Source organism: Fringilla coelebs, assembly GCF_963513975.1.
Source record: "Fringilla coelebs genome assembly, chromosome: 3".
NCBI lineage: Eukaryota > Metazoa > Chordata > Aves > Passeriformes > Fringillidae > Fringilla > Fringilla coelebs.
The window spans coordinates 109653337-109674532 of NC_140030.1; the positions used below are offsets into that span (position 1 = coordinate 109653337).

General features: G+C 54.7%; 3 protein-coding genes across 3 annotated transcripts; 1 reads left to right on the forward strand and 2 right to left on the reverse strand.

The window, feature by feature from the left end:
• Positions 1-1583: 1583 nt before the first annotated feature.
• On the forward strand, positions 1584-3565 carry SSTR4 (somatostatin receptor 4). Its single transcript, XM_084201621.1, has 2 exons — positions 1584-1768; positions 2235-3565. Exon 2 carries the CDS (start codon positions 2282-2284, stop codon positions 3518-3520), a length of 1239 nt encoding a protein of 412 aa, XP_084057747.1. The 5' UTR covers positions 1584-1768; positions 2235-2281; the 3' UTR covers positions 3521-3565.
• Positions 3566-4226: 661 nt separating this feature from the next.
• Positions 4227-7830, reverse strand: THBD (thrombomodulin). The gene has a single exon (XM_084202468.1). It carries the CDS (start codon positions 7774-7776, stop codon positions 6112-6114), a length of 1665 nt encoding a protein of 554 aa, XP_084058594.1. The 5' UTR covers positions 7777-7830; the 3' UTR covers positions 4227-6111.
• A 2954-nt stretch (positions 7831-10784) lies between these two features.
• Positions 10785-14729, reverse strand: CD93 (CD93 molecule). The gene is made up of 2 exons (XM_084203577.1): positions 14654-14729; positions 10785-14516 (listed from the first exon to the last, which is right to left on the reverse strand). The coding sequence occupies exon 2, from the start codon at positions 14324-14326 to the stop codon at positions 12611-12613; it is 1716 nt and encodes a 571-aa protein (XP_084059703.1). The 5' UTR covers positions 14327-14516; positions 14654-14729; the 3' UTR covers positions 10785-12610.
• Positions 14730-21196: the final 6467 nt, after the last annotated feature.

Below are 21196 nucleotides of genomic sequence, written 5' to 3' on the forward strand. Positions count from 1 at the left end.
TTACAGTAAAGGAGCATTTAAAGGTTTCCTGTTGCTCTGGGAGGTGCAGGGGGCCCATGGAATCTGTGGCCGCTTCCATTGTTTAATTCCGCGTTTTCCGGTCTCCCGCTGCAATGGGAACGCCCGGAGCTCCTGAGCTGGCACCCGGGAATTTCTGTGTCAGCACAGTGGGATCCCATTGCCCTTTATCCCACTGGAACGCCCCATGGAATTGGGAGTGGAGATGGGGTGCCGGCATTCCCTGGATCCTGGATATTCCCAGCGGGATCGGTGCCAGCTGCACCATTAACCACGGTCATAGATTTAAGCAGCGAGGAGAAAGTCCACCTGTTTTCCCAGGATTTCCAAGCCCATTCCCAGGAGTATCGTATGGATGTTTATCCCTATTCCCATCCTGGCAGTAGGGCCCCAGATGGGCTCATTCAGCCAGCTCCAAATTCCCAAAAATTCCCAGTGCTGTGATTTTGGGATGACTGAGGCAAGTTTGCTTCATCACTTCCTGGCCAGGGTTGGGATAAATCAGATAGGGAGAAGGGAATGTTGGAAAGAAGGAGGATCTGGGGGAATTTCATTCACTACAAGTCTGTGACAGGAATTAGGTGGGAACTGGGCTCTGCTCTCAGGGAACAAAAGGGATAAAAGGGAATGGCCTCAGGGGATGTTTAGGTTGGATATCAGGAAGATTTCTCTCCCAGGGCAGTGGTGGACTCCTTGTTTCAGAAGGTATTTAAATCCGTGTGGATGTGGCACTGGGGGACCTGGATCAGTGCTGGGTTAACATTGGATTCCATGATTTTAGAGGGCTTTTCCAGCTTCAGTGATTCCTCTATTCCATGACGCCATTACTCTTTGATTCCACGATTCTGTGATTCCATGATTCTATGATTCCATGACCTGGGCTGAGCTGCTGCCAGGGAAAAGATACCCGGGATCCCTCCCATCAAAAAAAAAAACCAACAAAAAAACCACTAAACCCAGCAAGAGATTTTTAAGAAAAAAAAAACCAAAAAAGATGGAATTTCCTCCCATTCTTACTTCTTGCACCCTCAGTTCCAGCACAGACTGCGAAATGGGATGGAATTCCCCGCGGGTTTGGATGTGGGGCCAGGCCGGGCTGGTCCTCACCTCTCCAAACCCGGAATCCTGGGATGCGGTGCCGCAGGGAAAGGGCTCTAGCGGGAAGGATCCGGGGGCCCTGCAGCGCTGGGAAGGCGGGAATGCGCGGCAGGAATGCGGGATGAGGGATGCGTTGCCAAGGCAACCATTCCTTCTCTATCTCCTGCCTCTCCCCGGAGCCACGGGGGGATGCGAGGGCGAGGGCGGGGTGCGGGATTTGGGATGCGGGATTCGGGATTTGGAATGCGGGGGGCGGGGGGGGGATTGGGCTGCGGATCCCGCCCTCCGCAGCGCCGGGAAGGAGCCGCTGGAGCGGGAACGCTCCGGCCGGGAGCCGCAGGACAGCGCAGCCCGGCAGGAGAAGGGCGGAGGGCGCTGCGCTGTTTTCCAGAGGAAATCCTGGAGCAGAAAGTTGCGCCGCGTTTATTTTTTCACGGAAAGCCGATGCCTGCGGCATAGGGATGCGGGAGAGGGGGAAGATCCTGCGGGTCCATCCCTGCTTTGTCTTTCGCTTTAAAAGGTCCGGATCTTCCCGGTCATCTGATCCAGGTCAAGTAGGACTTTCCGTTGGCGACAGATCCCACCGGAGCATCTTCCCACAGCGGCTTCTTCCCCCCGGCAGGAAGCAGTGAAGTCCCTGGAATACTGAAAGGTAAAATATTCCCGGCTGGCGTTCTCCTTGGCAGGGTGAATGAAATCCTCGAGATTTGCGGGGGCTCCTTAAGGTGGATGGCGTTGATTCCCCGGCAGGGTTGGGATTGATTCCCAGGCCCGGTTGGGATTGATTCCCAGGCCTGGTGGGGATTGATTCCCAGGCCTGGTTGAGATTAATTCCTGGGCCAGGTCGGGATTGATTCCTGGGCCAGGTTGGGATTCCCAGGCCATCCCATCTGGTTTGAGGAGCCCCACGGAGCGTTAATTCCCACCCCACCCCGCAGCCTCTGAGATCCCCAAAAAATGGGATGCTCCAGGCTGAGGAATGACGTGGAGGTGTCCAGGCAGGGAGGGGGTTGATGGAGGGAGTCAGGGGTGGTGGATGGAGGTTCCCAATCCGAGGGGGAATGCGGCCACTGGGATTTCTGTGCCCCAGAGCCCTCACCCCTGTGCCCTGCCCGCAGGTTGACCCCATCGCCGCTGCTCTCCCGTCCATGGATCACCTCCCGCCATGAGCACGGACGGCGAGCAGCTCCTGGCAGCCGGAATTCCCCTCTGGAGCATCTCCAGCTGGGCCGGCTCCGAGCCGCCCCCCAACAGCAGCGCGGCGGCGGCGGCGGCGGCAGCGGGAGATGCCAGCCGGCCCCCGGGGGCCCCGGAGCGCGGCGGGAGCGCGGCGGAGATCGCGGGCATGGTGGTGCTGCAGTGCATCTACGGCATGGTGTGCCTGCTGGGGCTGCTGGGCAACGCGCTGGTCATCTTCGTCATCCTGCGCTACGCCAAGATGAAGACGGCCACCAACATCTACCTGCTCAACCTGGCCATCGCCGACGAGCTCTTCATGCTCAGCGTGCCCTTCGTGGCCACGGCGGCGGCGCTGCGGCGCTGGCCCTTCGGCGGCGCGCTCTGCCGGACCGTGCTGGGCGTGGACGGCCTCAACATGTTCAGCAGCGTCTTCTGCCTCACCGTGCTCAGCCTGGACCGCTACATCGCCGTGGTGCACCCGCTGCGCGCCGCCTCCTACCGCCGCCCGCGCGTCGCCAAGCTGGTCAACGGCGGCGTGTGGCTGCTGGCGCTGCTGGTGGCCTCGCCCATCCCGGTGTTCGCCGGCACGGCGGTCACCCGCGACGGCCGCGCCGTGGCCTGCGACCTGCTGTGGCCCAGCCCGGCGTGGGCGGCCGCCTTCGTGGTGTACAGCAGCGCGCTGGGCTTCGTGCTGCCCGTGGTGGCCATGGCGCTGTGCTACCTGCTGCTGGCCGGCAAGATGCGAGTGGTGGCGCAGGGCGTGGGCTGGCAGCAGCGGCGGCGCTCCGAGGGCAAGCTGACGCGGCTGGTGGTCACCGTGGTGGCCATGTTCGTGGTGTGCTGGCTGCCCTTCTACGTGGTGCAGCTGCTGGAGCTGCTGCTGCCCGGCCGCCTGGACGCCAGCGCGCACAACGCCTCGCTGCTGCTCAGCTACTCCAACAGCTGCGCCAACCCCATCCTCTATGGATTGCTCTCCGAGAATTTCCGCAACTCCTTCCACGGCGTGCTGCGCCGCTGCCGCGACGCCGGCCTGTGCTGCTGCCGCGCCGCCGACGGGGACCGAGGGGACAGCGAGGACGAGGAGGAGCCGCTGGATTACTGCGCCGCGCCCCGCGGGGACGCCAAGGGCTGCGTGTGTCCCCCCCTGCCCTGCCAGCAGGACCCCCTGCGCCCCCAGCCCTGCTGCGCGCCCGGCGCCCTCCTCCCCAAAACCACCCCCTTCTAGGGGACCCCGAAACCGGGGGCCAAAGGGGATGCAGGATGGAGAGGGCCCGCCACGGCCGGGTCCGACTGCCGGTTGCGCCGCGCCGCTCTCCGAAATAAAAAGCCATAAGACTGGCCTGGGATGGAGCAAATTCCATGGATTGAGTGGTTATTGCCGTTATTCCGGCATCCAGGAGCCTTCGCCGGGGGATGGGGAGGGTCACAAAATGTTAATCAGGAGCACGTGGCCCTCCTGATTGACAAATGATAAATTCCCGTTTCTCCCCAAGAGACAGGGAGACGCCGGGAAAAATCCCAAAGCCCGTCAGCTCTGCTGCATCTACAGCAGAGTGGGATCCCTTCATACACATCTTCCTACCCCAAATTCCCAGGATTTTAGCACACCCAGGACCGAATTTCCACCAAAAATCCTGAAAAACCAGGAGAACCAAATTTTGGTGAGCTTGGGACCCCGGGGTGAGGAACAACACGTGGAGGTCCCATGGAGTGAGCCACTTCCAGCTTATTTGGGGTTTGTCTTTGTCCTTGGAATGGCATCGGTGCTGTCCATTATTATGGCTCATTCCTTCCATTTTAATCCCACTGGGGAAGTAACCAACTGGGAACATTTTCATTCATCCCTGTGCTGCCCTGAATGCTCCCGGGTTTTCCTGGATTTCTGGTGGAATTTTTGGGAAGGGGAGAAAGAACAGTCCCTGAGCAGTTCCTCTGAACCAGACTGGCAAAACTTTATTGGTGTCCGCACAGGATCTCCATGAAACAATTCCATCACACAGGGTAAAATTCCAATAAATAAATAAGGATTTACAAATGGGCCCAGGGGAAGCAGGCCGGAGTGGGGGAGAGGATAAAAAACAGGGAGTGCTGGGAATTCAGGACTCCGACACACCGTAAGGAAGGGATTTGTGATAATTTGAGTGGGAATTTGAGATTAGGGGGGAGGAGGAGATTTTGGGGATGTGGTGGCAAAACCCGGGATCCGCCCAGGAATGAACAGGGGTTGTAGCTGGATAACAAGGAGAGATCCACGGGAAGCAGATCCCGCATAAGGGATGATGCCTCAGCAAAGTCTTTCCACTCTCAAACCTTATCCTTCCTTTCCCTTCCTTTTCCTTGGATATTTTCCCAAGTGACACCTCTATATTTTGATATCTCTTTCTGGATAATTATGGATAATCACAACAGCTCCCTCCTTCTCACTGCAGCCAAACTGTCCTAAAATAAACCTGGCACATCCACAGAACTTCAGCCCTCGCTCCATGTGGTTTCACTTTAATCCATCCCAAGGGATCCATGGACAGGACCCTCAGTTATGCAGCCTTCGGGATAACGACCTTTTAGGAAAACCACAATTCCTACAAATGCCTCCTTTTGATTTTCCTGGGAATTTGCAGCGGAGGTTTAGCATTCCAGGGGAGATGCTGTGTTCATAGGGAAGTTCATAAAGTGGGAGGGGGGGAATGTGGGGGAACAGAACCCCTCTGTTCTGATCCCAGGCTTCCAAAACTTCTCCGGGATAATATTTCAGCATAAAGCTGCCAGCGGCCGCTCGGACAGCAGCGGGAGCAGGACCCCCTTTGGCTCCCCAGGGAAGGATGGAGAACCGGATCCTTCTGAGAACCCTCCCCCCAGTCCGGGGCTGGGAATGAGCGGCGCGCTGGAATCCCGCCCCCTGGGAATGTTTTGCCTTGGGCTAGAGTCAGCTCTGCACGAGGGAACAGGGAAAATCCCTGTGGGTAGGAGGGGTCAAATCCAAATCCAAAATCCAAAAATCGAATTTAAGGCAACAACAGCGGAAAGTCGTGGAAGGACCTGGATGTGGCTCTGCAGCACCGCAAACCTTTCCTACAAAATTCACCCCAGTAGCCTTCGTGTCCCTGTTTAACCTCCACATCCCGCAAAAAGTAAGGAGAGGGGATGGGAGTCAGGAATTCGAGTCCCACCTTGGTGACACCGAGGTAAGGAGAGGGAATGGGAGTCAGGAATTTGAGTCCCACCTTGGTGACACCGAGCCGGGTCCCTGCTGTCACCAGTGGTTTAAGGTGACAAGTGCTTCCTACAACATCTTTGCTCCTCCTTTCCTCAGCTTAAAACAAACAAACCCCATCCCAAAGAAAAGCAGGAGCCCCCCAGCTCGGGAAAACCATCCAACCCGGGGGAGGGGGATTTGGGTCGAGATGTCCTTCCAAAGTCCCCGCCTTGGTCACACCGTGCTCTCATCACACGGATTTAGAGTCAGTCACTTGCACATGGAGCCGTCCTTCCTGGATTTTTCCTTGCGGTTTTCCCGACCGCCGGCTCGGGAAAAGGAAAGCTGAACGCCAAGGAAGCGGGAAGGGAGCAGGAGCGGAGCAGCCTCTGGGTGTTCTGCCGTCCCCGCTCTCCGGCGCGGGCATGGCAAGAGCCGGCTGGGAAGCAGCGGGTATTTCTGGGAGTGATGTGATCACAGCTTTTCCCGAATTATCATTCAAAAATTCCAGCCGGGACGCGAAAGGGCGGGGGGATGGGGGGATGGGGTGGGGGGGGCAGCGGATAAATGTCACCCAGCTCGGCCTCCCAGTGTCCAGCGTCTGTCCGTCCTGCCCGCTGTCCCTACGGCTTCTGTGCGGAGGGGACGGGCTGAAGTCCCAGCTCCTTCTCGTGGGGGCCGCTGTACTTGTAATCCATGGAGCCGTGGGAGTGGCAGCGCTTCTTGGCCAGGTGGAATCCCAGAGCCGTCAGGGCCAGGACGCTCAGCAGGGCACCCCCGGCGATGCCCACCAGCACCCCGGGGTGCAGCGGCTCCGCTTTCGGCGGGGACCGGCTGGGGACGGGCGTGTGCGGTGCGAGCTCCAAATCCCCCGAGGACGATTCCTCGCCGTCCCCGTCCAGGATGGGGATGCAGTCGATGCCGCGGAGGAAGTAGCCGTGGGGACAATGGCACTGGAAGCTACCGGGGGTGTTGGTGCAGTTGAACTGGCAGTGACCACTGTCGCACTCATCCATGTCCATGCACACGTTGTCGTCCTCGTCCAAGATGAAGCCATCGGGGCACCGGCAGCCCCCGTCGGCGCTGCACACGGGCGGGCACTCGGTGGTGTTGCAGTACGGGAGGCAGCGGGAGGGATTCTTCGGGTCCACGGCGAATCCGGGGTGGCAGCCGCAGCGGTCGCCGTCGGGCCGCTCCTCGCAGCGCTGCTGGCACCACAGGTCCCAGCAGGGCGGCAGGGGCTGGCAGTGCCCGTCCACCATCCTGTAGCCCCTGTGACACTGGCACTCGAAGCCACCCTGGGTATTCACGCACTTCTGCTCGCACGGGCCGGGCTCGCTGGCGCAGTCGTCGATGTCCTCGCAGCTGACGCCGTCGGCCCCCAGCCGGTACCCGACGGCGCACATGCACACGAAGGAGCTGCCGGCCACCACGCAGTGGTGCTGGCACTGCGCCCCCTCGCAGGGCGAGCGGCACCCGCGCCCGTCGGGGCCCAGCACGGTGCCCTCGGAGCAGGAGCAGCGCGGCCGCCCGCGCTCCTCCGCGCACGTCCCCGCGCAGCCGCCGCCGCCCAGCTCGCAGGGCCACGCTCCCGGCGTGTCGCGGCTCCAGTGCGGCCCCGCGCCGACCCCGTCCTCGCAGCGCAGCTCCAGCCCGAGGTCAGAGATGACGGCCACGCTGCCCGGAGGCAGCGCCAGGAAGTCCGCTCCGCGGGCGCCGAAAGGGGTGGTGTAGGTGACGGGGACGCCGTGCTGGGTGGCCAGGCGGGGACAGCTGCCTCCGTAGCTGTACTCGCAGAGGAAGCCGTCGGCCGGCTCCTCGCAGCGCCTCTCCTCCCAGCGCAGCTCCCGGGACACGGTCACGCAGCGCTCGCCGCAGCGCTGCCCCGACGGCGCCCAGTTGGTGTAATCGGTTCTGCGGTCGCCGGTGATCCAGCGGAAACCGCGGAGCCGCTGGCTGGGCTCGGTGCAGGACAAGGAGGGCGACAGCGACAGCCCGAGCCAGAGCCGCCCCTCGCGGTTCTGCAGCAGCAGCGCGATCGCCTCCTCGGCCACGGTGGAGCGCACGGTCATGAGGTGTCCCCCGCCCAGACCGCAGCCCTCGCTGGCGCCGGAGAAGGACCGGGACGCCCAGAACACGGCGAAGCACTCGTTCTCCAGGCACTGCGCGCCCGCGGGGGACAGGTCCCTCGGCTGCGCCAGCGCCACCGTCCCCAGCAGCAGCAGCAGCGGCAGCAGCGGCCGCATGTCCCGCGGAGGGGGCGGCCGGCGGCGCCCCGAGCTGAGCATGGCCCGCTCCTCCCGGCCGCCCCCTTTATAGCGGCCCCGGCGGGGGAAGGAAGCGCCCGGGGGCCGGGAGTGACTGCGGCGGTGAATCCCGGCCGGGCGCTGCCCCCGCCCCCGCCCCGCGGCCCCGGGTCCCCTCCCGCATCCTCCCGGCGGCTCCGCCCCGGCGGGGCCCGCCCGACTTCGGCGGGGGGGCGGCAGCGGCCGGGACGTCCCGCGGGAGACGGGGAAAACAGGGTGAGCCTCGGGGAAAGGGGAAAACGGCAGCGGGATTTCACAGGAGGGGGCCTCGGGGTGGGAGCAGCGCCGCTGGGAATTGTCACCGCTCTGGGATCATCGTCCCGCTGGGATGTCACTCAGCTGCTGTCACAGCGCTGGCACTGCGGAGGTCACGGCTCAAAACCTGTGTCCAGCTCTGGATCCAGCACGGAAAGAAGAGAGGTTGGATCGTGTCCAGAGATGGGAATGGAGCCGGGAAGGGGCTGGAGCACCAGGAGAGAGCTGAGAAAGGGGCTCAGCCTGGGGAAAAGGAGGCTCCAGGGGGAACTTTTTCTCTCTCGGCAATCCCAGACAGGAGGGTGGAGTCAGGTGGAATCGTGATCTGCTCCCAGGGAATAATGAGCGGGAGGAAGGGAAACGGTTTAAGTTTGATTAGGGAAAACTTCTTCAATAAAAAATTAACATATAATTACGTATTTCCATCTATAGTTATATATAATTTATATAGTTCTCCTATTTGGTGGTATTATTATTATTATTATTATTATTATTATTATTATTATTATTATTAAGCATTATTATGACCCTTCTACCCACCTCCCCTATTCCCCACAGACACCTCTGAATGGATATCCCATTCCATCAGTTTATCCTTGGGGGATCCCTCTGTGCTGCCAGAACAGAGCCAAGAGCAACCAAAAAATGCAACCTAAATGTCCCAAGCTTCTCCCCTCCACAAAAAGGGGATTTGAGGCTGTTTTTTCCTGGAATTCCAACAGCCCCGGGCACTGCAATTGGCCTTTGGGACGAGCAGCAAATCCCAATTTCCTCAGATCATGGCAAGGAGGTTTCTTTATTAAATTTTAGTGAACTTTATTGAACTTTGTTTGTCCTTTCTTAAACCCTTGGGGTTTGTTTTGTCCTCTCACAACCCTGGGTGCTTCCTGTAAATCTCGTGAGTCTGTGAGGAAAAGGGAAGTTGGGATTTATTATTATTATTATTATTATTATTATTATTATTATTATTATTATTATTATTATTATTAATAATAATAATAATAATAATAATAATAATAATAATAATAAAAATTATATTTAATAAATAACTCTTCTTTAATCCCACTGGACATTTCGAATCTGCCACAAAAATTGAAATGTCCATGGAATTTAATTCCAGCAGCAGGGATGAACCTGAAGGAGAAAGTGTCCATGGGGGAGCTTGGAACAAAGAATTTACCCAAGCAGGATCATTCCCAGGAATCTCCTGGGAGCTGGATAACTCTGACCTTTACTGGCTTTAGGAACACCTGTTGTTCCCACAATTTTCACTTCACTATTTCCAATTATTCTTCCACTTCTCCTTTTACTTCTGCTTCTGTTTTCTGGAGAAAATCACCAAGAGAAGGGGGAAAACATCCTGGCAAACCGCAGGAAAAGAAGGAAAACAGAACGTGGTGGAGATGAAAAAAAAATCCAAAACAATAAGTTTCTCCTCCTGCTGTTATTTTTTTTTTTTTCAGTAACTGCAAACCCAGATAAAAAATTCCTTGTCAAGGTTTTTTCCAGGAAAAAACAGAGCCTTCCCAAACAATGATCCCACTTTGCTGGCCTTGCCCGACTGACAACGTTTGTCCCTAAAAGATAATCGGGATGGGGTGGGAGGAATGGGATTAATCACGCTTTCATAATTCCCTTTTATCCCACTGCTCTGCGGGCTGAGTCAGGGTGCCAGCACTGCCCTGTCTGCTGACAGGCTGCTTTTCCTCTTCCCCAGTCCCATTAATCATGTTTTCCCTGCCTTTCCCTTTGGCTCTGAGTCATCCCGGCTGTCCCTGTCACTCTGCTCGGAGCGGGCACTTGGAATGCTTGTCCTGACCCCCGAATCCGGGAGTTTGTGTCAACAGGGGGGAATTTTTGGCTTCTTTGCAGGGTTTTGGGATGAGGTTGCTCTGTTGGAATGCTGGCAGTTGTCCATGAAGGAATGGAAAGCAATGGAATGTAAAATAATATGAAATATCTTGGGACAATAGGACCTAAAAGGGGTCCATCCATTTGATCCCAAAAAAGCCTCGCACAGAGCGGTGCTGAAATCAAAGGGATTGCTCATGGATTTGGGATCTTGGTCATGGGATTAGGGCTTTGGTGGTGTGGTTGGAACCTTGGTTGTGGGATTGGGACCTTGGCCATGGAATTAGGACCATGGCCATGGGATTGGAACCTTGGCTGTATGACTGGGACCTTGGCCATGGAATTAGGACCTTGGTTGTGGGATTGAGACCTTGGCCATGGACTCAGGACCTTGCTTGTGGGATTGAGAACATGGTCATGGGATTAGGGCCTTGCTCACGGTTTTAGGAACTTGGTCATCGTCTTAGGACCTTGCCCGTGGGTTGAGGTCCTTCCTCGTGGGCTTTCCTTGTGGTTTCAGGAACTTGGTCATGGGATTAGGATCCTGCTCATGGACTTGGGCCCTTCCTCCTGGGTTTAAGGCCTTGTTTGTGGCTTTGGGACCCCGTACATGGATTTAGGGTTTTCTTGTGGCTTTGCGACCTTTTTTATGGGTTTAGGATCTTCCTCGTGGATTTAGGACTTACCTTGTGGTATTGGGATCCAACACAGCCCATCCCAATGCTCCCACCCCATGGCCTTAGCAGGGATGAAGGGAATGGCCCCTGCCCAGGACCACAGATCCTGGGAAAGGCTGAGATAATGGAAAAAGCCCTAGGAAAGGATTTGGGAACACCACACACCCACCACACAAAGATTAGGAGCACCAGACCATGGATTTTTAGGAATATCTTTATTAAAACCCACTGCAAACACATTTTTATTCAGGTTTTCTTGGAATTTCATCGAGAGAGAGGTGTTGGATTTACAGGTGTTTATCCTGTAAATCCAAGAGTTTCATTCTGGGAAAACAACGCTCATCCACAACAAAAAATTCCAAGGAGCAGGATGAACATCCCATCTCCTGTGGGAGACAGGGCACCAAATTATCCTGCTCCAACTTGTGGGATTCACCAGTCCCCAGACAACTCCCTAAGGAGGCCACGGATCAAGATATCACAGGAAAAATGAGAGACATGAGGTTGGATCCAGGTGGAATGGCACCAGGAGGGAGGTTGCTACAGCAGGAAATATTCCATTAGGGAGAATCCAACCTAAACCTTGGCACAAATTCCTGTCTTTCCCTAGATCCATCATCATTCTCCAATGGAATACACAGAGGTTGCAACAGAAATCAGGATTTTGATTTTCTGGGAGTAAACAGAACACTTCAGGCTTTTCCCAGCTCTGATTCCACCCTCACCCTTTCTTTTCCTTTTTTATAGCCTTATATCCCATAAAAAATACCCCAAAGCTGTCACTTCCCACAGATCCCAATCCAGCATAATTACATGGGATTTCCTTCGTTGACCCACCTATTTCCAATGCTCTGCTGGCTTGGGATTTGGGAATTTTCGGCAGGATTTCCAAGAATCCTGCTGCTGCATTCCCTCCATTTCTCCCAACTCAGGCACCGCATAGAAAACGTTCCTATCAGCTCCATTTTCCTGTTTGCAGCTCACAATGGAGCCCCAAGACAAGAAAAAAGCAGGAAAGGGTTTTCCCCAGCATATGGAATGACAGGATGCAGCTCCCTGCCCGCCACAAACTCCTTTGTGTTCTATTCCCATTCCTGGAGCAATTCAGCTCCAGGGACAAAATAACTCCAACAGAAACTTCAGGAAGCTGCTGGACCCTTCAAATCCCATGGCTGATCTTTTCCAGCCCTTCACAGCCTGGATAAACCATGGACGAGGTGCTGCTGGATGTGCCCCTCAGAATTTTGGGCAGAATTCCCACTGGAGAGGCTGTAAGAGCCTCAAGGAGTTTTGGGAAGTACCTGTGGAACAACTTGGCCTGGAGAGTTTTTTGGGAGTTATGAGTTTTACACAGAATAATCAGCAAATATTCCAATCTGGCGTGTTCCTTACACAGGGAAAGAGGGAAAACATGCTCAGCCTGGAGCCGGGAAGGATCCTTCCCAAAACAAATGGTCCAACAGGAAAAGCCCAGCCTCTCATGTGGCTGATGGGAAGGAGAGCATTGTTTTCTCTATTTAGAAGTGGATTTAGGCAGGATACTCGGGAAATGAGGAGGCAGTTATTCCAAACACAGCTTTTCCTACCTTTATGCCATTCCTTGGCTCTGTGATGAGCAGTTTTCCCTGGTTTCAGGTGACAGATTTTTAACAAAACCCCAAAAGTAACCCTTAAACCCCACCCCGGTTGTGCCTGCAGGGGCCTGTTCGAGCTCTGCTGAGGCACATCCCAATTTCAAACCCTTTTCCATCCCAATTTCAAACCCTTTTCCGGGAGAACGAGGCAAATCCAGAGGGAGCAGTGCACAAGGGGCTGCAGGAGAATTCCAAGTGAGCAGTTTCCCTTTAGGAGCACGATCCAATAATTCCAAATTTGCCTTTTGGGGCAGAGCTGAGGAGACAAATTCCACCCCATTCCCTCTCCCCTCTCGTTAACCCTTGCAGGACTGCAAATCCCAATGGAAAAGCCAGAGGAGCTCATTTTGGGAACAAAGCATTCCCTCCCACCCTCTTATTGGGATTTTTAACCCTCTCCTACCTGCGCTGCCCGCGGCTCTCGGGCTGCTCGGGCACCCAGCAATAATTATCGGCCGCGTTTTTGGCCGGAGGCTTCTCCCTCTTGGCCGCCCTTTTCCTGCAAGCCACGAGCGCCAGGGCGAACGCCAGCAGGAGCAGGATGGCCACCAGGCTGCCCACGATGTAATAGAGCAGCAGCCGCGGGCCGTCGGCGCTGTGCTCGTCCGAGCCGGCCCCTAATCCCGCGGTGGGCATTCCCAGAGTACGCGGGATGCTCGTGGTCCATGGGATGCGCGTGGTGCGGGGGATGCCGGAGCTCTGTGGGATGCCGGAGCTCTGTGGGATGCCGGAGCTCTGTGGGGTGACGGTGGAGCTCTGTGGGATGCTGCTGGAGCTTTGTGGGATGCTGCTGGAGCTCTGTGGGATACTGTTTGGGATCGCCTCTCCGGGGCTGCAGCCGTGGCCATCCTCGTCCCGGAGGGAGCCAGGCGGGCACAGGCACTCGTAGCCGCCGGGGAAGTTGCGGCAGGCGCCGGGACACGGATCCCGCAGGCACTCATCCACATCCAGGCAGGACTCTCCTCCCGGCTGCCGCTGGAAGCCGGGCCGGCAGGCGCAGCGGAAGGAGCCGGGGATGTTGATGCAGAGCTGCGGGCACGCGTGGGGCTGGGCACACTCATCCACGTCGTGGCAGTGGTGGCCAGAGGGCCCCGCGGGGCGGTAGCCGGGCCGGCAGAGGCACTGGAAGCCGCCGGGAATGTTGTGGCACTGGTGCTGGCACGGCCCCGACTCGCATTCATCCACATCCGAGCATCCGCGCCCGTCGGCTGCCAGGACGTAGCCGGGCTCGCAGCCGCACTCGAAGCCGCCGGGCAGCGGCCGGCAGGATCCCTGGCAGGGATTGGGATGGCAGGAATCCTCGGGAAGGCAGGAGGCCATGTCGGCGGCCAGCACGTAGCCGGGGTGGCAGGCGCAGCGCGGGGGCTGGCCGGGCCCGTCCAGGCAGCGCTGCTGGCAGCCCCCGTTGTGGTGGCCGCAGTCCACCGGGCACAGGGGACCCGGCGGATGCCAGGCGAAGCCGCCCCCGGCCAGCGGCCCCTTGCAGACGGCGAAGGCCGAGGCCCGGCCGCTGTCGCACTCCACCTCGGCCAGCGTGCCGAAGGGAGCGGCGGCCAGGCGGGCGCTGCGCACCCCGAACGGGGTGGCGTAGGTGACCGTGCCGCGGCCGGCCAGCGGCAGGAGCCCGCACATTCCCTGGAAGCTGAACTTGCAGAGGAAAGCCGGCAGCGTGCTCCGGCAGGCTCGGTCCGCCCAGCCGCCGGGGCCGTGCGGGCCGGGTGGCCGCAGGGCGACACAGCGGGCGCTCACGCAGGTGACGGCCGGCTCGGATGCCCACTCCGAGAAGTTGCCCGGCTCCCCTCCGGCCACCCAGGAGAAGCCTCGCAGCGGCTCCTGCGGCCGCACGCAGTGACCCCTGGGCAGGGTAAGCCCGAGCCAGGCCGGGCCGGCCCAGCCGGCTCTGGCCAGCAGCTCCCGCAGCCGCTCGGCCTCGCCGGCGCTGCCCGCCGGCGCCAGGTTGCCTCCGTTATCCTCGCAGCGCTCCTGGGCGCTTTTCCAGTTGCTCTCATCCCGGTGCAGGGTGTAGCAGGCGCTGTCGGCGCACAGCACCTCGACGTCCTCCCCTCCGCAGCGCCAGGCCAGCAGCAGCAGCAGGAGCGGCCGGAGCGTGGCCATCCTGCCGGACAAGTGGACAAATGACCAGCGGAGTCACCGCCGGCGGTCACATCCCGCTGTCCCGCCGAGCTCTCCCGAAACACATCCTGTGCTCCCGGCTTTCCTATTTATCACCGGAGGCCGCGGCTTCCTGTAGCGTGCACCTCGTTGTGCTTCCCGGCTTCCCTTCGTGAGAAACACGTTCGCTCTCCTGTGAAAATTCAAAAGGTTTAATAAAGGACAGCAGGAGACAAAGCAAAGCAAAGATTACGGCCGGGTGCATCTTGGCACTCAGCCAAGAGCACCCCATCACCTTCGGGGATACCTCTTAAATACCTTTGCCATTACCTCGGTCTTTTGCATCTTCATAGAGCCTGATGCATATCCATGAAGCAGTTTACATATCCCGGGAACTGTTTTACACGGTCCCTCCTCGGGCCCGCCTTTCCAGAGCATGCGTGTCCCTTGGGTGTGGTTTGGGCTCCTCTTTATCGCTTCCACTTTGGGCCTCGGTCCGCGCTTCCATCAGATGGCAGATGCCGATAGCTGGCATATCAGCCGCAGGGTCCTCACGGCACCTTGGCTGGATGTTATCCCGACCAAACACTCAAAGCCACCGCGTCTAAGATTGTGTTAATAGCAGAAATAAAAGCAAAGTTATTTCAGCGTTATACATACAGCGTTCATCCTAATGTTTGGGAAAAGCCGACAATTCAATATGTATTCATAGCACCTTTCCCGCCGGCTCCTCGCTCCCATCCCAAAGTTTTGGGTAAGACACGCTGCGTTCCTGCTTTTATGCTTTTATTTTTGTGGTGCTCCTGCTTTTTTTCCCGCCCCCCCCCCTCCAAGAATTTGATTTATTCCCTCCGCCAGCAGCTAAGTTTTCCAAGCCCTAATAGGGGCCGAGATTTTTCAGGCACGTGTTGCTAAAAGGGGAAGAAAAACATCCCGGCCAAAAAGCCGTGGGATCTGTGGATAGCAGCCTCTAAAAAAGAGGGAATATTTGGCGTGGCCTCTCCCGCGCATGCTCAAAGATTCCAGCACATTCTCCCCTTTCTTTAAATAGATGGAAGAGCCCTGAAATAGGAGCTGGGTCGTGGGAAGGTCCTGGGAATACCGGGATGGAACCAAGCTTGGCCGGGCTCCGGTGCCATCCCCAGCAGCGCTGTCCTGGCATCCCATGGATGAGGATTCCTCACAGAATTCGAGGTTTGGGCTGGAAAAGCTCATCCATGAGCAGGGCGGGGACAATTCCATTGGAATGGGCTGTTCCAGACATTGATGCTGGGATGCTCCCAGTTCCCCCCCTGCATTCCCAGGATTTCTCTTGAAGCATCACTCTGGTAGCAGCAGATTCAGGATTTAACCCTGGGAGTCTGGGGAGTCTTTTCCTGCTTGGCACAGCCATGGATCCACTGCCCATTCCAGGATTTCTCGGGTTAGGTGGGTTTGGAATTCCTGAGGGAATGGCTGTGATCCAACAGAGAAATTAAAAGCAGGAATCTGCTCCTTCACTTCCCTCCTAAATAAAAAAGCTGCCAAAAATCCTAATAAAAACTGTGGCTTATTCCCAGACCAGCTCATGCACAGCATTCCTGGGAAAGCCCTGACTTCTGGGATATCTTCTGGAATCTCCCATCTGAGTGAAGGTTCAGGGAGCCACAGCCAATGCTCCCAAAGGAAAAACAACTTTCCAAAAGAAGTGGGAGGGAGAAACCCCACCTGGATGCTGTTTCTAATTGGACTTATCCAGAATTCCAGGAAAGGGAGGAATTTTTTTGGGACTTGGAATAAGAGAGCTCAGCTCAGTTTCCTGCTGCCAGCCCAGGACACGGCTCCACTGTTGGAAAAACACGGATCATGGTTTGTCCGCCCAGTTGATCCTACAATTTTCCAACCAACAACTTCTTCCCACAACCCAACCTGGCTTTTTTTATCCAACCAAATTTTCCTGGACAAATCTGGGATTTTTTAACTAAAGCTCCTCTGGATATTCCCAAACTGGGGAAAATCCCAAAAGATTTAAATATCATTTTAATAGTAAAAATCACTCCAGGATAATCAAGGAATTGATAGGAATGTTCTTTCTTAGGATGTGGAGGGTGTCTAATCAGGAATCCTGTCCCAGGGAAGAACTTCTTGTTCAAAACCATGGAATATTCATGGAATATTTGCAAAAATAAAGTTAAAAACCTTTTCCAGTGGCTTAAAAAAAGCCAAAAGATTTATCCATCTTTCCAAGAGTTTCATGGACAGGAAAGCTCCCCCCCATCACTTTTAGGAAGATTTCCATATTCCAAGCTTATGAGGGAATATTTTGGGGAATTTTTGGTGCTTCTTTGATTTTTATTGACTATTCCACACTCCTTAAATTTCCTTGTATTTTCCCACTGAAAATCCAAGTCCTGGCTCCAAACTTTAAAGGGATTTTCTCTCCCAACCCCCTCTGGCTGAACACATCCATAGGAATCCAATCCCAACGATCTCCTGGAGAGCAGAATTCCCACCAAAAGGTAATATCCAATATGACTAATTAAAACCAATTTTAAAAAAACAGGAATTGCTGAAATTAAGGAATTGGTTTAAAAGTGTCTCTCGGAGGTTAAAGAAGGAAAAGGGCGTGGAATGTGTGACGTCAGCGGCAAATCCCAGGACTGGGATGAGGGACAATGGAGCCGGTGGGGGGCGGGACACCTGTGAGGGGGAAAAGAATTGGAGGAACTCGGCTCCCTCTGGAGACATCACAAGGACATGGAGCCGGGGTTGGGAAGCTCTGGGAAGGCTCTTGGAATGGGGGAGCTTCTGTTACACGAAATTTTGGGAATTTGGGCAATGTAGAGGAGCAGGAATTAGAAGGGGTTTAATGGGAACAGAATTCGAAGCGCCAGGAAAGGGAATTGCTTTGTTTGGGTTTTCACATCCCTTCCCCTGTGCTCCCCTGTGCTCCGGGGAAGTCCCACCTGGAATTCTGCACCCAGGTCTGGCTCCCAGCACAGGAAGGACGTGGAGCTGTTGGAGCAAATCCAGAGGAGGCACCGGGATAATCAGAGGGATGGAGCAGCTCTGCCAGGAGGAAAAACTGTGAGAACTGGAATTGCTCATCCTGGCAAAGAAAAGCTTCAGGATAATCCAGTTGTGGCATCCCAGGAGCTGAAGGAGTCGAGGAGGATTTCACAAGGGATGGAGTGACAGGAGAGGGAAATGGCTTCCCACTGCCAGGCACCAGGCTTAGATGAAATACTGGGAATAAATCCTTCCCTGGGAGGGTGGGGAGGCCCTGGCACAGATTCCCAGAGAAGCTGTGGCTGCTCCATCCCTCTCCAAGGCCAGCTTGGAGCACCCTGGGACAGTGGGAGGTATCCCTGCCTATGGAATGAGATGAGGAACTAAGATCCCTTCCAACTGAAACCATTCCATGATTTTTTTCATGGGGTGGCTGAATGCCCACCTAGATGGAAATGAGGAAAGGAAGGAGCAGTTCCCCTTCCAAATATCCTGTTCCTTCCAGGCATCTCCCTCCTTTTCATGGAAGCAGGGAATTGGTTCCTTGGAGTCCAGATTCCATGCTGGCATTTTTGATTCTTCCCTCCCTTTATCCTGCCCGTGCTTTTCCAACTTTGGAACAACTTCCAGGCTAAAGCTGGAGGAGGGTGGATGTTCAAAACAACCTGGAGCAAATCCAGGAATTCTGTATGTCTCCAGATAAAACCCAAGAGAAAATTCCAGGAGCTCTGTGGAGTCTCTGCCAGCTGGGAGGGAGCTGATCCAGGTGTTTTGAGCAGCTCCAAGGAATTTGCTGGATGCTGAGTCAGGACAAGATCCCTGAATTTTGTCCCATTTTCCCAGCCCACCCTGTGCTTAAAACCAGGAATTCCATTTCCATTTGGAAGCAGTCACCTCGATTCCAGGGAGGAGAAATCCCACTGGCCCCCAGCAGATCCATGCTTTGAAATTTCTTTGGGATTAAAGTGGGGCACTCTTCCCAAACTCTTTCCTCCTGGAATATTAGGCTGGATAGCAGCTGGAAAAATGGGAATCATGCCTCTGGAAGCCTTCCATCCAAGAAGGACAAGCTCCTCAGATCCCAGTGGGAACACGGCAATCACCCTGGGGAAAATCCTCACTCCAAGGGATGTTTTCCCTCTTCCTTTGTTATCTGAGGGATTTTTTATTATTCTTGAACTTTTCATGTGCTCGGAGCCCTGGAATTGCTGACAGGACTGTCCTGGGTGGTCCAGGGTGGGAATGTGGGGCGGGAACAGCCTCTCCTCCAGATGCAGCCACTTTAGGAAAAAAACAGGAATTAAATAGAGGCTTCCATGGGGATGGATCCCTCCTCCCACCAGGATGTTCTCCAAGGAATATTTCTGGGGGAGCTCTGGAATAGCAGGGGGGAAGATGAAGGAGAGGACAGAGATTGAATCCCAACCCAAATTCCCTGCTTTCATTCCAGCAGGAGATTTGGAGATATTAATGTTGGAATGCCACCAGGACACCTGGAGAGCACATACACAAATAAACTCTGGGATTTCTCCAAACAATCCAACTCATCCTCAGGGGCTGCACTGGGATTTGGAGCTCAGACCAGCCAGAGTGGGGGAAATGCTGCAGCTTTGCAAAATTCCCTCTTATTCCCAAATTTCCTGGTCATCCAGAATGAGCCATCAGGGAATTTGGCAGCTCCAGCTGCTCCTGAGGGAATTACAACTCACCTCCCTAAAAAGGAAATGCCAAAGGAAAGGAAAATTGGGAAAATTTTTCCCTCAAAATACAAAGAAAGTGGAGAATTCACTAAGGATGGGGAATTCCTGTGTGGTTTTTACTGGGATTTGTGTGTCTGTTCCTTGTGGGAAGCTGGAGGCAAGAGGGAACATCTTTAGGATATTCAGGAGGTTTTTTTGGGGCATAAATTGAAATTTTCTGCTGGGCATTCCCACTTTTAGCTCATCCCGTTTGGTGGCAGGATCAGTTTTCCAGGTGGAATAATTAAGGAGTAAATAAAAATTTTAAAAATTAAAAAATTAAAATTAAAATTATTAGAACTAAAATAAAAATAAAAATAGTCAACCATTTAACACCCACATAAACATAAACATAAAAACAATCTAAAACTAAAACTAAAAACATAAACATAAACTAAAACTAAAACTAGAACTAAAACTAAAACTAAAACTAAAACTAAAACTAAAACTGAAAATAAAAATAAAAATTAAAATTAAAACTAAAACTAAAACTAAAACTAAAACTAAAACTAAAACTAAAACTAAAACTAAAACTAAAAATAAAAATAAAAATAAAAATGAGTGTATCCATAGGCAGATGCTCCCTGAATAAACATGGAATTACCATGGGAAGGAACCATTCCAGGGGATCCCCGAGGAGTTGACTCCTTCTTTTTCCCCCCTCTGTCTCATGCTTTTTTCCCCATTGCAAACAGGTTTTCCCTGCCCACAAGAGCTCTGGGGAACAGAATTCCCAATTTCCACCTAAAGTCAGGATCAGGGGATCCAAGGTGATCCCTGTATTCCCATGTGGTGCCAGAGGGAGAATTCCAAAGGAAGCCGTTTAATACCCAGCCGCGTGATCCCAGAAATGGGGACGGGAAGGTCTGGAAAAGGCACTGGGATCTGGGCTGGAGGATTTGGGTAATCCCATTTTTCTTTGAGATGTTTAGGACATCCCACGCATCGATCAAGGAAGGTGTATCCATAGATCAACTTTTTTTTTTTTACTGGAGCAGAGGCAGGGAAGCGCTGGGCTCTCTTATTAAATATTGATTTCCCCCCTTTGGAGACTGTTTGCTCATCCCACAGAATTCCCTGCTTGTTTTCCCTCCCCCTCCTGTTGGAATTCCCACATTTGTGGCACAATCCAGACTTCCAGTCCTCCCCAAATTCCCGCAAGCAGCAAAAACCAAGGATGGGGTTAAAGCGGGATCTGGGCTGGCTCCGGCTGCTCCAGCTCCACCTTGCGCTGAGCCAATCGGGATTTGCTGCCATTCCCAAATGTCATTCCCGGCCGGAGGGGCTGGGAGGGCCGGGAATGACTCAGGCCTGGCACAATCCCAGAGTTTCCAACACCCCCAGCTGGATTGTTCCCTGTTTTCCCATCTTCCTCCCGCTTTTTTAACACTGTCCCAGCCCAGCTGCGCTGAATGGCTTTTCCCGCTGATGTGCCAAATCCCGGGAAGGAGGTGGCTCTGGAATGTGAAGGGAAAGGCAGGGTTGGAAACACACCCGAGGCTCGGGAAGCGCCGGGTGTTGGCCGGGCAGGGCGGCAACAACTGGAAGGAAAAGCAGGGTGGGATTCTCCAAAGGGATGAGCGGCTCCTCCAGACCCTGCCCAGCTTTCCCGGGATCATGGCAGCGGCGTGGGACGGGCTCGGAGAGGGGGATAAAAGTGAAGACATCTCAAAAAACCCGGGATGTGGCTCTGCAAAAGGGGAAATCCAACCTGCAGGGGAAGCAGGATAATCAATTCCTTGTTTTCCAAAGGGATTGGAATGAGATGGGCTTTAAGGTCATTCCCAACCCAGTCCAGCCTGGGATTATTGTTCTCCTGATCCTGGTCTTTCCAGAATCTTCTCCCCCCAGATGATCCTGTTTGGAATGTGGGATCCCTTTGCTGGATCATGTCACAGAACAAATTCCATTTAAAAAAAAAGGGAATTATAAATATTGGCATCCACTGGGAAATCCAGAGCCCCCCCATGTTGGGATGCGGCTGCTCCAGTCCCTCTCCCTATGCAAGGAAAGATCCCAAAATTCAGAAGGGAGAGGAGCTGAAAGTTCAAATATTCCTTAAAAAAAATTGGCAGGAAAATGGCTCAAAGCACATAAAAACATCGAGGTCATTCCTGGCAGGAGCTGATCCCAGCAAAGCCTGGAT